The 17529-nt window shown below is 40.3% G+C and overlaps 1 protein-coding gene across 5 annotated transcripts in view; it reads left to right on the top strand.

The window, feature by feature from the left end:
• Window positions 1-17529, top strand: part of CFH (complement factor H) — a 107922-nt gene that overhangs the window by 50968 nt on the left and 39425 nt on the right. Inside the window, exon 10 of one of the 5 annotated variants that reach the window (XM_054452264.2) lies at window positions 16195-16398. The exons of 3 other annotated variants lie outside the window; for them this stretch is intronic. In XM_054452264.2, the coding sequence (XP_054308239.1) occupies window positions 16195-16226 (32 nt within the window). In that variant the 3' untranslated portion in view covers window positions 16227-16398. Of the gene's footprint in view, window positions 1-11777; window positions 12058-16194; window positions 16399-17529 lie in introns of those variants that run through there. One more of the 5 variants, XM_054452274.2, reaches the window with a different exon arrangement.

The following is a 17529-nucleotide window of genomic DNA, read 5'->3' as shown; positions in this document are numbered from 1 at the left end:
AGCACGCAGCTGGAGATCTGAGAATGGGCAGACTGCCTCCTCAAGTGGGTCCCTGACCCCTGACCCCCGAGCAGCCTAACTGGGAGGCACCCCCCAGTAGGGGCAGACTGACACTTCACATAGCTGGGTACTCCTCTGAGACAAAACTTCCAGAGCAACGATCAGACAGCAGCATTCACAGATCACGAAATTCCGCGGTTCTGCAGACACTGCTGCTAATACCCAGGCAAACAGGGTCTGGAGTGGACCTCTAGCAAACTCCAACAGACCTGCAGCTGAGGGTCCTGTCTGTTAGAAGGAAAACTAACAAACAGAAAGGACATCCACACCAAAAACCCATCTGTACAACACCATCATCAAAGACTAAAAGTAGATAAAACCACAAAGATGGGGAAAAAACAGAGCAGAAAAACTGGAAACTCTAAAAAGCAGAGCATCTCTCCTCCTCCAAAGGAACACAGTTCCTTACCAGCAATGGAACAAAGCTGGACAGAGAATGACTTTGACGAGTTGAGAGAAGAAGCCTTCAGATGATCAAACTACTCTGAGCTACAGGAGGAAATTCAAACCAAAGGCAAGGAAGTTGAAAACTTTGAAAAAACTTTAGATGAATGTATAACTAGAATAACCAATACAGAGAAGTGCTTAAAGGAGCTGATGGAGCTGAAAGCCAAGGCTCGAGAACTACATGAAGAATGGAGAAGCCTCAGGAGCCGACACGACCAACTGGAAGAAAGGGTATCAGTGATGGAAGATGAAATGAATGAAATGAAGAGAGAAGGGAAGTTTAGAGAAAAAAGAATAAAAAGAAACGAACAAAGCCTCCAAGAAATATGGGACTGTGTGAAAAGACCAAATCTACGTCTGATTGGTGTACCTGAAACTGACGGAGAGAATGGAACCAAGTTGGAATACACTCTGCAGGATATTATCCAGGAGAACTTCCCCAATCTAGCAAGACAGGCCAACATTCAGATTCAGGAAATACAGAGAACGCCACAAAGATACTCCTCAAGAAGAGCAACTCCAAGACACATAATTGTCAGATTCACCAAAGTTGAAATGAAGGAAAAAATGTTAAGGGCCGCCAGAGAGAAAGGCCGGGTTACCCACAAAGGGAAGCCCATCAGACTAACAGCAGATCTCTCGGCAGAAACTCTACAAGCCAGAAGAGAGTGGGGGCCAATATTCAACATTCTTAAAGAAAAGAATTTTCAACCCAGAATTTCATATCCAGCCAAACTAAGCTTCATAAGTGAAGGAGAAATAAAATACTTTACAGACAAGCAAATGCTGAGAGATTTTGTCACCACCAGACCTGCCCTAAAAGAGCTCCCAAAGGAAGCACTAAACATGGAAAGGAACAACCGGTACCAGCCGCTGCAAAATCATGCCAAAATGTAAAGACCATCGAGACTACGAAGAGACTACATCAACTAACGAGCAAAATAACCAGCTAACATCATAATGACAGGATCAAATTCACACAGAGCAATATTAACTTTAAATGTAAATGGACTAAATGTTCCAATTAAAAGACACAGACTGGCAAATTGGATAAAGAGTCAAGACCCATCAGTGTGCTGTATTCAGGAAACCCATCTCACATGCAGAGACACACATAGGCTCAAAATAAAAGGATGGAGGAAGATCTACCAAGCAAATGGAAAACAAAAAAAGGCAGGGGTTGCAATCCTAGTCTCTGATAAAACAGACTTTTAACCAACAAAGATCAAAAGAGACAAAGAAGGCCATTACATAATGGTAAAGGGATCAATTCAACAAGAAGAGCTAACTATCCTAAATATATATGCACCCAATACAAGTCTTAGCTTCATCTTCAGATTGAGATATCAACGTTATATTTTTGTGTACAGTCAATTGTTAGTGAATCACATTGCTTTTCAATTTAATAAAATCTGAATTCCTCATAGCTATGTTGTGAAAATATGCAGAAAAAATTAAACATACTTGAGTGAGTACAGTAGATATATATTGGATTGTATCCTGTATGAGTGCAAACTGGCTGTAGTTTCCTTTAAAATAGTCATTTAAAGAAAAAATTTGCCAGATAAATCACAGAATATCAATTTCTCTTGACTTGTAAAACTTGAATTACTAGTGCCATCTGAATGACTCTTCTGAAGGTAGATAGAGTAGTCTGTACTTACCTGTGAGAGAAAAAAGCTGCACTAATCCCTCTTATTCATGTGGGATATGTTCCAGTCTCCCCAGTAAATGCCTGAAATGATTGATAGTATAAAACCCAAGTAGACTATGTTTTTCCACCTGATAACCTGGAATACTACTAAGTGACTAACAGGCTGGTGTATACACTGTGGATACACTAGACGAAGGGAGGGTGCTCTGGGCAGGGTGGAGCTGAATGGCATAGGATTTCATCAAAGACTACTAAGTGACTAACATGCAGGTAGTATAAACTGTGGATGCACTAGACAAGAAAGGATTCATGCTGTGGGGAGAATGGAGCTGAATGGCATAGGATTTCATCACACTACCCAGAACACCTTTTTTTATTGCTAAGTATTATTCCATTGTATCATGTATCATGGTCTGTTAATCCATTTACGTGTTGAAGGGTATTTGCATTGTTTTTGGCATTTGTGAATCATGCTGTTAAGAAAAATATTCATCTACAGTTTTTATATAAACACAAATTTATTCCTCATGGATACATATCTAAGACTGGGTTTGTTGGATGAATGGTATATGTGTGTGTGTGTGTGTGTGTGTGTGTGTGTTCTTTATTATTATTATACTTTAAGTTCTGGGATATATGTGCAGAACGTGCAGGTTTGTTACATAGGTATACATGTGCCATGGTGGTTTGCTGCACCCATCAACCCGTCATCTAGGTTGTAAGCCTTGCATGAATTAGCTGTTTGTCCTGATGCTCTCTCTCCCCTTTCCCCGCACACCCCAGCAAGCCCTGGTGTGTGATGTTCCCCTCCCTGTGTCCATGTGTTCTCATTGATCAACTCTCACTTATGAGTGAGAATATGCGGTGTTTTGTTTTCTGTTCCTGTGTTAGTTTGCTGAGGGTGATGGTTTCCAGCTTCATCCATGTCCCTGCAAAGGACACGAACTCATTCAATTTATGGCTGCATAGTATCCCATGGTGTATATGTGCCACATTTTCTTTATCCAGTCTATCATTGATTGGCATTTGGGATGGTTCCAAGTCTTTGCTACTGCAAATGGTGCTGCGATAAACATATGTGTGCATGTGTCTTTATAGTAGAATGATTTATATTCCTTTGGGTATATACCCAGTAATGGGATTGCTGGGTCAAATGGTATTTCTGGTTCTAGATCTTTGAGGAGTTGCCACACTGTCTTCCACTATGGTTGAACTAATTTACACTCCCACCAATAGAGTAAAAACATTCCTATTTCTCCGCATCCTCACCAGCACCTGTGGTTTCCAGATGTTTTAATGATCGGCATTCTAACTGGCTTGAATTGGTTTCTCATGGTGGTTTTGATTTGCATTTCTCTAATGACCAGTGATGATGAGCTTGTTTTCATGTATTTGTTGACTGCATAAATGTCTTCCTTTGAGAAGTGTCTGTTCATATCCTTCACCTACTTTTTGATGGGGTTGTTTGTTTCTTTCTTATAAATTTGTTTAAGTTCCTTGCAGATTCTTGATATTAGACCTCTGTCAGATGGATAGATTGCAAAAATTTTCTCCCATTCTGTAGACTGCCTATTCACTCTGATGATAGTTTCTTTTGCTGTGCAGAAGCTCTTTAGTTTAATTAGATCCCATTTGTCAATTTTGGCTTTTCTTGCCATTGCTTTTGGTGTTTTAGTCATGAAGTCTTTGCCCATGCCTATGTCCTGAATAGTACTGCCTAGGTTTTTTTTTCTAGGGTTTTTATGGTTTTAGGTCTTACATTTAAGCCTTTAATACATCATGAGTTAATTTTTATATTAGGTGTAAGGGAAGGGTCCAGTTTCAGTTTTCTGCATATGGCTAGCCAATTTTCCCCGCGCCATTTATTCAATAGGGAATCTTTTCGCTATTGCTTGTTTTTGTCAGGTTTGTTGAAGTTCAAATGGTTGTAGATGTGTGGTGTTATTTCTGAGGCCTCTGTTCTGTTCCATTGGTCTATATATCTGTTTTGGTACAAGTACCATGTTGTTTTGGTTACTGTAGTCTTGTAGTATAGTTTGAAATCAGGTAGCGTGATGCCTCAGCTTTGTGCTTTTTGATTAGGATTGTCTTGGCTATATGGGACCTTTTTTTTGGTTTCATATGAAATTTAAAGTAGTTTTCTTAGTTCTGTGAAGAAAGATAATGATGGCTAGATGGGAATAGCATTGTATATATCAACTACTTTGGGCAATATGGCCATTTTCATGATATTGATTCTTCCTATCCTTCAGGATGGAATATTTTTCTATTTATTTGGGCCCTCTCTTATTTCCTTGAGCAGTGGTTTATAGTTCTCCTTGAAGAGGTCCTTTGCATCCCTTGTAAGTTGTATTTCTATGTATTTTATTTTCTTTGTGGCAATTGTGAATGGGAGTTCGCTCATGACTTGGCTTTCTGTCTATTACTGAGGTATAGGAATGCTTGTGATTTTTGCATATTGATTTTGCATCCTCAGACCTTCCTGAAGTTACTTATCAGCTTAAGGAGTTTCTGGGCTGAGACGATGGGGTTTTCTAAATATACGATCATGTCATCTGCAAACAGAGACAATTTGACTTCCCCTCTTCCTATTTGAATACCCTTTATTTCCTTCTCTTGCCTAATTGTCCAGTCCAAAACTTCCAATACTATGTCAATACCAGAGAGATCAACGAGACAGAAAATTAACAAGGATATTCCAGATTTGAACTCAACTCTGAACCAACTGGACCTAATAGACATCTACAGAACTCTCTACCACAAGTCAACAGAATATACTTTCTTCTTGGCACCACATAGCACTTATTCTAAAATCCACCACATAATTGGAAGTAAAACACTCCCCAGCAAACGCAAAAGAACAAAAACCATAACAAACAGTCTCTCAGACCACAGTGCAATCAAATTAGAAATCAGGATTAAGAAACTCATTCAAAACTACACAACTACATGGAAACTGAACAACCTGCTACTGAATGACTACTGAGTAAATAATGAAAATAAGGCAGAAGTAAATAAGTTCCTTGAAACCAATGAGAAGACAGACACAATGTACCAGAATATCTGGGACACAGCTAAAGCAGTGTTTAGAGGAAAATTTATAGCACCAAATGCCCACATCAGAAAGTGGGAAAGATCTAAAATTGACACCCTAACATCTCAATTAAAAGAAATAGAGCTTGAGGGGATGGCATTGAATCTATAAGTTACCTTGGGCAGCATGCCATCCCCATCAAGCTACCAATGACTTTCTTCACAGAATTGGAAAAAACTACTTTAAATTTCATATGGAACCAAAAAAGAGCCCGCATTGCCAAGTCAATCCTAAGCCAGAAGAACAAAGCTGGAGGCATCACACTACCTGACTTCAAACTATACTACAAGCCTACAGTAACCAAAACAGCATGGTACTGGTACCAAAACAGAGATACAGACAATGGAACAGAACAGAGCCCTCAGAAATAATGCCACATATCTACAACCATCTGATCTTTGACAAACCTGACAAAAACAAGAAATGGGGAAACGATTCCCTATTTAATAAATGGTACTGGGAAAACTGGCTAGCCATATGTAGAAAACTGAAACTGGATCCGTTCCTTACTCCTTATACTAAAATTAATTCAAGATGGATTAAAGACTTAAATGTTAGACCTAAAAGCATAAAAACCCTAGAAGAAAACCTAGGCAATACCATTCAGGACATAGGCATGGGCAAGGACTTCATGTCTAAAACACCAAAAGCAATGGCAACAAAAGCCAAAATTGACAAATGGGATCTAATTAAACTAAAGAGCTTCTGAACAGCAAAAGAAACTACCATCCGAGTGAACAGGCAACCTACAGAATGGGAGATAATGTTTGCAATCTACTCATCTGACAAAGGGCTAATATCCAAAATCTACAATGAACTCAAACAAATTTACAAGAAAAAAACAAACAACCCCATCAAAAAGTGGGTGGAGGATATGAACAAACACTTCTCAAAAGAAGACATTTATGCAGCCAAAAGACACATGAAAAAATGCTCATCATCGCTGGCCATCAGAGAAATGCAAATCAAAACCACAATGAGATACCATCTCACACCAGTTAGAATGGCGATCATTAAAAAGTCAGGAAACAACGGGTGCTGGAAAGGATGTGGAGAAATAGGAACACTTTTACACTGTTGGTGGGACTGTAAACTAGTTCAACCATTGTGGAAGTCAGTGTGGTGATTCCTCAGGGATCTAGAACTAGAAATACCATTTGACCCAGCAATCCCATTACTGGGTATATACCCAAAGGATTATAAATCATGCTGCTATAAAGGCACATGTACACGTATGTTTATTGCGGCACTATTCACAATAGCAAAGACTTGGAACCAATCCAAATGTCCAACAATGATAGACTGGATTAAGAAAATGTGGCACATATACACCATGGAATACTATGCAGCCATAAAAAAGGAAGAGTTCATGTCTTTGTAGGGACATGGATGAAGCTGGAAACCATCATTCTCAGCAAACTTTCGCAAGGACAAAAAATCAAACATGGCATGCTTTCACTCATAGGTGGGAATTGAACAATGAGAACACATGGACACAGGAAGGGGAACATCACACACTGGGGCCTGTTGTGGGGTGGGGGGGAGGGGGGAGAGATAGCATTAGGAGATATACCTAATGTTAAATGAAGAGTTAATGGGTGCAGCACACCAACATGGCACATGTATACATATGTAACTAACCTGCACGTAGTGCACATGTACCCTAAAACTTAAAGTATAATAATAATAAAAAAAAGAATTAGAGAAGCAAGAGCAAACAAATTCAAAAGCTAGCAGAAGACAAGAAATAACTAAGATCAGAGCAGACCTGGAGACAGAGACATGAAAACCCTTCAAAAAATCAATGCACCCAGGAGCTGGTTTTTTTGAAAAGACTAACAAAGTACACTACTAGCCATCCTAATAAAGAATAAAAGAGAGAAGAATCAAATAGACACAATAAAAATTATAAAGAGGGTATCATCACTGATCCCAGAGAAATACAAACTACCATCAGAGAATACTATAAACACCTCTACACAAATAAAGTAGAAAATCTGGAAGAAATGGATAAATTCCTGGACACATACACGCTCCCAACACTAAAGCAGAAGAAAGAAGTCGAAACCCTGAATAGGCCAAACACAAGTTCTGAAATTGAGGTAGTAATTAATAGCCTGCCAACCGAAAATAGCCCAGGACCAGATGGATTTATAGCCAAATTCTACCAGAGGTACCAAGAGGAGTTTGTACCATTCCTTTGGAAACTCTTTCAAACAACAGAAAAAGAAGGACTCCTCCTTAACTCATTTTATGAGGCCAACATCATCCTGATACCAAAACCTGGCAGAGACACAACAGAAAAATAAAATTTCAGTCTAATATCCCTGATGAACATCAATGCGAAAATCCTCAATAAAACACTGGCAAAGCAAATCCAGCAGCATATCTAAAAGCTTATTCACCATGAGCAAGTTGGCATTATCTCTGTGATGCAAGGCTGTTTCAACATACACAAATCAATAAATGTAATGACAAAAAACACATAATTACCTCAATAGATGCAGAAAAGGCCTTCAATAAAATTCAACACCCCTTCATGGTAAAAACACTCAATGAACTAGGTATTGATGGAACATATCTCAAAATTATAAAAGCTATTTTTTAAAAACCCATAGAAAATATCATACCAAATATGTGTGTTTATTTTTATAAGAAATAGACAAACTGTTTTCCTAAGTGATCGTATGTTGTACCTTCACATACTCAGTGTATGTGAGTTCCAGTTGTTTCGCAACCTTGCCAGCCCTTGAGATAGTGTGTTTTTTTCCCATTAAATTATCCATTCTAATATGCATGTAATGGTATCACATTCCCTAGTGACTAATGCTGCTTAGCATCTTCTTTGTACTTATTTACCATCTATGTACCTCCTTTGGTGAACACTGTCTAAATTTTGCCCACTTTTCATTGAGTTGTTTCTTCCATTACGGAATTTTGAGACTACATGATATATTGTGGCTATAAGCCCTTCACTGAGTAAATATTTTGCAAATATTTTTCTTGCATCTGTAGCTTTACTTTTCTTTCTAATAGTCTCTTTCCATGAGCAAAAGTATATAATTTTGATGTTATCACATTTTTCATTTATATATTACGCTCTTTGTGTCACCTAAAATTTCCTTGCCTAAACCAAGGCCATATACAGTTCTAGAAGTTAACATTTTACACTTAGTTACATGACCAATTTTGAGTTAATTTTTGTATGAGGTATGAGGAATATGTAGAGGGTTATTATTTTGCATTTGGATGCCTTACTGTTCCAGTATTACTTGTTTAAAAGACTATGTTTTCTTTTTTTTTTTTTTTTTTTTTTTTTTTTTTTTTTTTTTTTTTATCCATACAACATAGACATAGTATTTATTTATGGGGATGTTTGTTCATAGATACATAGATATATTTTAGCAGTCACTATTTTCTATCCCCCTTTCTGATATCCTCCACCCACACCCACATACAGAGTATCAGTTTTATAGGTGGCATTTCCAAGTTTTATGGGTTTTTTTTTTTTTTTTTTTTTTTTAATTTTATTTCTTAATATATTTTTGATGTAAAAAATACAAATATAACATTCTTTGTCTACATTATAAATATGTCACTTCAAAATGTAGATAATTAATATACTACTTTCTTTTTTTTTTTTTGTACATGTGCCCAATGTGCAGTAAGTTACATATGTATACATGTGCCATGCTGGTGCACTGCACCCACCAACTCGTCATCTAGCATTAGGTATATCTCCCAATGTTATCCCTCCCCCCTCCCCCCAACCCACAACAGTCCCTGAAGTGTGATGTTCCCCTTCCTGTGTCCATGTGTTCTCATTGTTCAATTCCCACCTATGAGTGAGAATATGCGGTGTTTGGTTTTTTGTTCTTGCGATAGTTTACTGAGAATGATGATTTCCAATTTCATCCATGTCCCTACAAAGGACATGAACTCATCATTTCTTATGGCTGCATAGTATTCCATGGTGTAGATGTGCCACATTTTCTTAATCCAGTCTATCATTGTTGGACATTTGGGTTGGTTCCAAGTCTTTGCTATTGTGAATAGTGCTGCAATAAACATACGTGTGCATGTGTCTTTATAGCAGCATGATTTATAGTCCTTTGGGTATATACCCAGTAATGGGATGGCTGGGTCGAATGGAATTTCTAGTTCTAGATCCCTGAGGAATCGCCACACTGACTTCCACAAGGGTTGAACTAGTTTACAGTCCCACCAACAGTGTAAAAGTGTTCCTATTTCTCCACATCCTCTCCAGCACCTGTTGTTTCCTGACTTTTTAATGATCGCCATTCTAACTGGTGTGAGATGGTATCTCATTGTGGTTTTGATTTGCATTTCTCTGATGGCCAGTGATGGTGAGCATTTTTTCATGTGTCTTTTGGCTGCATAAATGTCTTCTTTTGAGAAGTGTCTGTTCATGTCCTTCGCCCACTTTTTGATGGGGTTGTTTGTTTTTTTCTTGTAAATTTGTTGGAGTTCATTGTAGATTCTGGATATTAGCCCTTTGTCAGATGAGTAGGTTGCGAAAATTTTCTCCCATTTTGTAGGTTGCCTGTTCACTCTGATGGTAGTTTCCTTTGCTGTGCAGAAGCTCTTTAGTTTAATTAGATCCCATTTGTCAATTTTGGCTTTTGTTGCCATTGCTTTTGGTGTTTTAGACATGAAGTCCTTGCCCATGCCTATGTCCTGAATGGTATTGCCTAGGTTTTCTTCTAGGGTTTTTATGCTTTTAGGTCTAACATTTAAGTCTTTAATCCATCTTGAATTGATTTTTGTATAAGGTGTAAGGAAGGGATCCAGTTTCAGCTTTCTACATATGGCTAGCCAGTTTTCCCAGCACCATTTATTAAATAGGGAATCCTTTCCCCATTTCTTGTTTTTCTCAGGTTTGTCAAAGATCAGATGGTTGTAGATATGTGGCATTATTTCTGACGGCTCTCTTTATTGAATTGCCCTTGCTCCTTTTTTAAATTGAAAACATCCTCAAAAAAGTCTTGTAAAAACAGTTAAGGAGGAAAAAGTAAAATTCAACTAGGCTTGTAGGACAATCAATGGTAATCATTAGGCTAGCTTTCCATTGACTCACTTCCTTATAGCTGGTCACTGATTACTAGTCCAGGATAACATAATCTTTGTCACTAGAATCTTTGTTCTTTTTCTATTCTTTAGATAAAATTTAAGACAATATGAGATGACAAACTTTCCATTTGAGTTTCTCCTTCAGGTTCTGCATACTAACAAAACTACTGATGCCAGCCATTCTGAAAGGCTTGGCAAGAAACTCAACTTAGGGAAGAATGTAGTTTCCATATCCTGATGATTTCAGCCCCCTTACCCAAATCAATTGATGACATTAATTTTCCAGCCACTCCCCCTTCAAAGATTCTTGCCCAGAAACCTTCAGTGAAATGGGTTTGAGTCTTGAGAATTCTTCTCATGTCCTTGTTTGGTGACCTTGCAATTGGTAAACTCTCTGTTGCAAACTCCACTGTCTCGGTGTATTCTGTTGCTGCACAGCAGGCATACAAACCTTGCAATCTTGTAAAAATTCATGGCAAGCAGCCGGACATGATGGCTCACACCTGTAATCCCAGCACTTTAGGAGGCAAAGGAGGGCAGATTACTTGAGGTCAGGAGTTTGAGACCAGGCTGGCCAACATGGTGAAACTCTGTCTCTACTAGAAATACAAAAATTGCCCAGGCATGGTGGCACATGCCTGTAATCCCAGCTACTTGGGAGGCTGAGGCTGGAGAATCACTTGAACCTGGGAGGCAGAGGTTGCAGTGAACCAAGATCGTGCCACTGCACTCCATCCTGGGAGACAGAGTGAGACTCCATCTCAAAAAAAAAAAGAAAAAAAAATTCATGGCAAGCCACTCTCCTTGCAGTCATTTACCTACAGTCCAGTGCCCCCATGCCACTGGGGCTGACCCAGAGACAAGCCCAAGAAGCTGCTTAGTTATGATGAACTAAGGGCCTTTGCTGGGGCCTTCTGTGTTGGCAGGGCAGTGCTGACTTTCAGCACATAACCTTGTCTGCAGCAGAGAAACCATTTCTGGTCTCAGAACTCGTCTCAGGTGAGTTTTCTCAGAGCAGCTGGCACCCCATTTCCTTCTGCGTGTGTGTGTATGTGTGTGTGCCTGTTTTCATCTTAGAGGTCTTGTGGCCTTTTTTGAGGTCTTAGTGACACTCTGTAAGTCTAGGTAGGAACTTATTTGAGGAGATCTCCCTTCAGATGGAAAAAGACTAGAGGGCATTGCTTGGGAGAAATGGTCTTGGATTTTGGAATCTGAAACTTTATACGGAAAGGTCTTTTGTTTGTCTTTGTCTTGTTATATGTATTTATGTTTGCGGAGGGGATCCCTGAAGAAATTACTAGTGGAAGAAATTACTAACTCAGGGAACTCTTCTTGTTTGGTCAGTCACATTCAGTTAGTCCTGAAGGAGTTGCTAGTGGAATCTGAGCAAGCCTAACTCAGGGTAATCATCTGCTCTTCAATCTTTCCCAGGCTTTACCCACTGAACTTCTGATCGAAGGTCATCCCTCTCCAGCTTGAGTAGATCAAAGATGACAAGGGCCAATGGAACCAAGTTTGAGTCTTGCCAGGTCAATACTTGGGTCCTGAGTATGGTGACTAGTATCTGTGTTTTGTTACGTGTGTATTATTCCAGCCAGAATGGGAAATGCTAATTCAGCTCCTCCAGGCAGCCCAATGGGGCTGGTGGCTTTGAGATTATTAAACTCTTTCTCTGCTGCAAACCCCTCTGTCTCAGTGTATTGTCCTGTTGCTGTGCAGCAGGCATACAAATCTGACAATCTCGTAACTATTTGTGGCAAGCCAGGTAGAGGTTACTTTCTTTGAGGGCATTTACTCACCGCCTAGTGCCCCCTTGCCACTGGGGCAGACCCAGAGATGAGCCCTAGCAGCTTCTTAGCTCTCATGAACTAAGGACTGTCCCTTAGTTCTCCCAAAGTAACCCACAATGCAACCCTGATGGGCTGCATCTTCCAAAATTGAAAGGCCTTTGTCTATCATTCCATGAAACAAAAAAAGATTATCTTACTTTTTAACATGGCTTAACCTTAATACCCACTGGATTTTGGAGAACAGTGGCCACTGCGTGGTTCTCATGCTTACAGTACGATCCTGTAGCTAGATTTGTTTTGTAAGAAGGAAAAGGAATGATATGAAATCCCCTATGTATAATGTTTTATGTTGCTTTGGAAAAGTAGAACAATGTAGAAAAAGGTAAAATCATGATAAAGCAAGAAATTAAAAACTGTTTGGACTGATTTACAAGAAAAAGATGATGCTATGATGGTTCAGTTAAAGGAATCTATGACTCACCCTCCTCCACCTTATGGGGGAGCTGCAGCAGCACTACTGGCACCTCTCCAGAGTCCCCACCACCAAAAAGTCACAAATCCAGGGCAACAGGTATGATCTCTGCTTCTTATAACCCAACAGAGGGCTCCATTTAGGCAGGGTGTCACTTCTTATACCCAACAGGGAACTCCATTTAGCCGGGGAGTCACTCTGGTTCTGAGAGGCTGTTTCCCCATAACAACTGCTTATAGGAGGTGTTGCTGCCACAGGCCAGCCTATAGGATTTATCTTGGTTTATTCTCTGTTCTCCACTTCCAACCTACTTAATTAGAAAAATAATATGCCTATTTATTGAGAAGATCTAAAGTTTATGGAAGGAACAGGATTGAAAAAAAAAAAAAAATCCAAAGCATATGGAGAATCTATTCTCCTCTGTATTTGCCACACAGAACCCTCCCTGAGCAGGTACCCCCAATTTGCTCAATATTTTGTTGACTTCAGAGAAACAAAGAATGGTTTTAGAAAAAGCTGAGGAAAAGGCTGATCTTATTCATACTGACTCTCCCAGTAATCCAGTAAGGGCAGCTGCTCAGATTGCAGTTCCCACCTCTGTCCTGGGATGGAATATAAACACTGGAGGTAGATCTAACCTCGAACACTATCAAAACTGCATTTTGATCAACCTCTGCAAGGGAGTGCCCAAGCAAAGGAGCCTCAATAAGGTCCAGGGTGGTCAAGCAGAAGCCTAATGAGGGTTGCTTTGGAATTCTTAGAACAAGTCTTTGAAGCTTTCAGAGAATAAATGGATATTGACCCAGAAGCCCCAGAAAATTTAATGATAGCTAACATGATGTTTATCCAACAAAGTGCCCCAGATATTCAGAGATAGTTACAAAACGTAGCTGAGGCATTGGACATGTTTTTGTCTCAATTAGTGAAGATTGTTTTTAATGTATTTACTGATCACAAGTTTAAAAAGTGGAAAATAAAACACAAGGAATAATGAAAATGGCAAGCTGACTTGTTATCTGTGGCTCTGACCCTAGTAGTCCCTGGACCACAACAAGGGCCGTCATCAGACACTCCATCTATGGTAGAACCACCTGGGCCCCCAAAAGCCAATAAAAACGGACATCCCATTGCAGGTCCCAACCAGTGTGCTTACTGCAACAGGGGGGACACTGAAAGGACAATTTCTCATGCCTTACAAAGCCTGATGTTAAACAGTCAGCCTTCTGCCCACCAAATGCCCGGGATAGCTGGGGAGCTTGAGAGAGATACTGAAGAAAAAGACCAGAAATGGTAGCACCCAGGGGCTTCTCCTGACCCAGACAACATCCTCCATATTTCCCACATGGGGCTTGAGATCCTGATGATGGTGAGAAATCAGCTTCTGGACTTTCTAGTAGACATGGTGCCACCTGTTTAGTGTTAAATATCTGGTTGTCTAAACTTTCCTCAGAAATAAGGAAGGTGACTGAAATCTCAGAAAATAATGCTGATGAGATCATTCCTCCAAATTTTGGATTGTCAGCTAGAGTAAGATCATTTAAAGCAGAGTTTTTTGCTGGGCGCGGTGGCTCACTCCTGTAATGCCAGCACATTGGGAGGCTGAGATGGGCAGGTCACAAGGTCAGGAGATCGAGACCATCCTGGCTAACACAGTGAAACCCCGTCTCTACTAAAAATACAAAAAATTAGTCGGGCATGGTGGTGGGCGCCTGTAGTCCCAGCTACTCGGGAGGCTGAGGCAGGAGAACGGCATGAATCTGGGAGGCAGAGCTTGCAAGGGAGCCAAGATCATGCCACTGCACTCCAGCCTGGGGGACAGAGCAAGACTCTGTCAAAAAAAAAAAAAAAAGACAAGAGTTTTTCTATACATCCTTGAATGTCCTATCCCTTTGTTGGGGAAAGTCTTCCTTTTTTGTTGTTGTTTTGTTTTGTTTTGTTTTGTTTTGAGACAGAGTCTTGCCCTGTCGCCCAGGCTGCAGTGTGGTTGCACAATCGTGGCTCACTGCAACCTCTGGCTCACTGAAACCTCCACCTCACGAGCTAAAGCAATTTTCCTGTCTCAGCCTCCCGAGTAGCTGGGATTACAGGCGTGTGCCACCACGGCCAGCTAATTTTTGTATGTTTAGTGGAGACGGGGTTTCACCATGTTTGCCTGGGTGGTCTTAAACTCCTGACATCAGGTAATCTGCCCTCCTCGGCCTCCCAAAGTGCTGGGAGCTGGGATTACAGGTGTGAGCCACTGCTCCTGGCCTGTTAGGGCAGTACTCTTAACCAAACTAAATGCTAAGATTACTTTTTATCTGAGATGATTGGACACCCAGGTGCCTTCAGACCAAGCGTGTGCTCTGCAGGCCATATTATTACAACTGGAGATCCTTGAAAGTGCCCGCACCCCTGAAGAAATACTCCAAAAGTTTAGTCCAAAAACATGGGCAGATGGGAGACCAGGGAAAACAAAAACTGCATCTCCAGTACAAGTCAAGTTTTGTGCAGGAGTGACGCTGCCAAATCTAAAGCAGTATCCTTTGAAAGAAAAGGCACAGCAATGCATTTAGCCTCTGCTAATGGCTTTCCTGCAATACAGGAAGAATTCCTCATTTCCCATGTAACATACCTGTCTTGCCAGGACAAAAACATGGAAATGAGGAATATTGGTTTGTAAAGGATTTGAGGGCTACTAGGCAAATTTTCAAAGCCATTTATCTGGTGATACCTGATGCTTATACATTATTCATGACTTTAACCAGTGAGTTGTACTAGTGTTCAGTCTTGAATCTGAAGGATGCCTTCATCTGTATTCCCCTGAGTCCACAGTCCCACGAAGTGTTTGCCTTTGAATAGGAAGACTCTGACACTAAAGCTAAATGATAGTATTGCTGGATGATGCTTCCTCAAGGCTTCAAAAACTCACTAACCATCTGGGGGAAATACATGCTAAGGAGTTTTGGGACCTCCAATTGAAAAATGAGACTTTGCTTATATATGTTGGTGGCATATTAGTAGCCAGCACAACTATGGCAAATTGACCAGAATATTATACTGGCTTTACATTTTTTTTTGTCTGGATGGGGATCCAAAGTATCCAAGAAAAAAATCACAAATATTGAAACACTCAATTATATATTTTAGGTTTGAATTCTCTCAGGAGCAGAGTAATCTGCTTTGGACTGGAGAGAAGCTCTTGTCAGGGTGGCCAGACTCAGGACATGGCAGCAGCTGTGAGGGGTTTTTATGTATGGCTGAATGTTGCCATATTTCATTTTCTTATTTTGGGCTTATAGCAAAATGTCTCTATGAAGCCCTAGGACCAGACCCTTGCCTTCTAGAATGGACAAGGAATGTCAAAAGGCCTTTCTAACCATTAAGTAAAAATTACTAATGGATCTGGCTACTGAGACCCCCTGAACTAAGAAAGCCATTTGATTTGTTCACACATGAGAGAGAAGGGGTGGGTTTAGGAGTAGTAACCCAAGACTTGGGGAATATCATGAGACCTGTAGCCTACTTTTCAAAACAGCTGGACATTGTTATGATGGGTTGGACTTCTTGTCTCTGAGCCACTGGCACCTCTTGTGATCTTCTCCAGGAGGCAGAAAAGTTCACTTTGGATTAACCTAGCACAGTACACACCTCACACTGTGTATGCTGTTTGTTGGAACAGAAGTGGAGCTACTGACTTACCTCTAGAAGACTGAATAGGTATCAAGTCATCCTCCTGGATAATCCTAGTGTTGCTTTGAGAGCTGTTTCTACTCTAAATCCTGCTAAATAAACCTATACATGACTGCATATAAATTATTGAGCAAGTGTGTTCTATTCAACCAGACATGACCAAAATTCCCTTTAAAAACCTGGACTTAGAAATATTCACTAAGGAAAGCAGCTTTATGGACCACGGACAACAGAAGGCTGAGTATGCTGTTGTAACCCTGTGACAGATCCTAGACACAGAGACACTCCCTCTGGGTTCATCGGTACAGAAGGCAGAACTTAGAGTCCTAATCAGGGCATCCCAACTAGGTAAAGACTCCTGAGTCACCGATTACTCTGATTCCAGGTGTGTTTTTATTGTTGTCCATGCTCATGGGGCTGTTTGGAAAGAAAGCGGGCTCTTAACCTTTGATGATTAAAAAAGAAAAACAATTAAGCATGCTAAAGAAATCTTAGCCTGACTAAAGGCAGTCTTGGCACCCAAGAAAGTAGCTATAATACACTACCACGGACATCAGTGGATGGACAATTTGGTAGCAAGAAAAAAAATCACGAGGCAGAGCAGGCCACTAAAGGGGTGAACAGAGAAAAAAATGCCCAAAGCCTTCCTAATGCCATTAACCCCTGAAATAAACTTCAGCCTAAAATCCCTACCTAATGGAAGAAGATGTAAAGAGAGAACTCGATTGAGGCTTTGACTCCAATCAAAGAACTCAAAATGAGTGGATATGTAACATGGAAGCAAAGGTTCTGGTGCCCAAGTATCTTGTGACAGATATCATCAAACACATACATGATACCACACAGTATGGCAGGCATGTCACCCTTCAATTGATCCAGGACTACGTCTTTGGGACACACTTAAAGAAGACTATCCAAAAAATAATTTTAAAATACCTACTTTGTGCCCAGAACAATCTTAAGACTGGTCCTCCACCCCCAGTACCAAGGATTCAAGCAAGAGGTGCAGAGCTATTAGAGGACTGGCAAATTGATTTTACTGTGATGCCAAGAGTAGCAGGAAATTTTAAATACTTGCTTGTATTTTTAGATACATTTTCAAGATAAACAAAAGCATTCCCCTGCAAGACCAAGAGAATGTCTGAGGTTATGAGAGCCTTGGTAGAGAAGATTACCCTCAGGTTTAGGTGGCCTGTCTCCATCCAGTGTGACCATAGTGCAACTCCTGTAGCCTAGGACACCATATATT

The sequence above is a fragment of the Pongo pygmaeus genome, chromosome 1 (genome assembly GCF_028885625.2).
Source record: "Pongo pygmaeus isolate AG05252 chromosome 1, NHGRI_mPonPyg2-v2.0_pri, whole genome shotgun sequence".
NCBI lineage: Eukaryota > Metazoa > Chordata > Mammalia > Primates > Hominidae > Pongo > Pongo pygmaeus.
The sequence above is the reverse complement of the archived record's forward strand: the minus strand, read 5'-3'. Positions and strand labels throughout refer to the sequence as shown.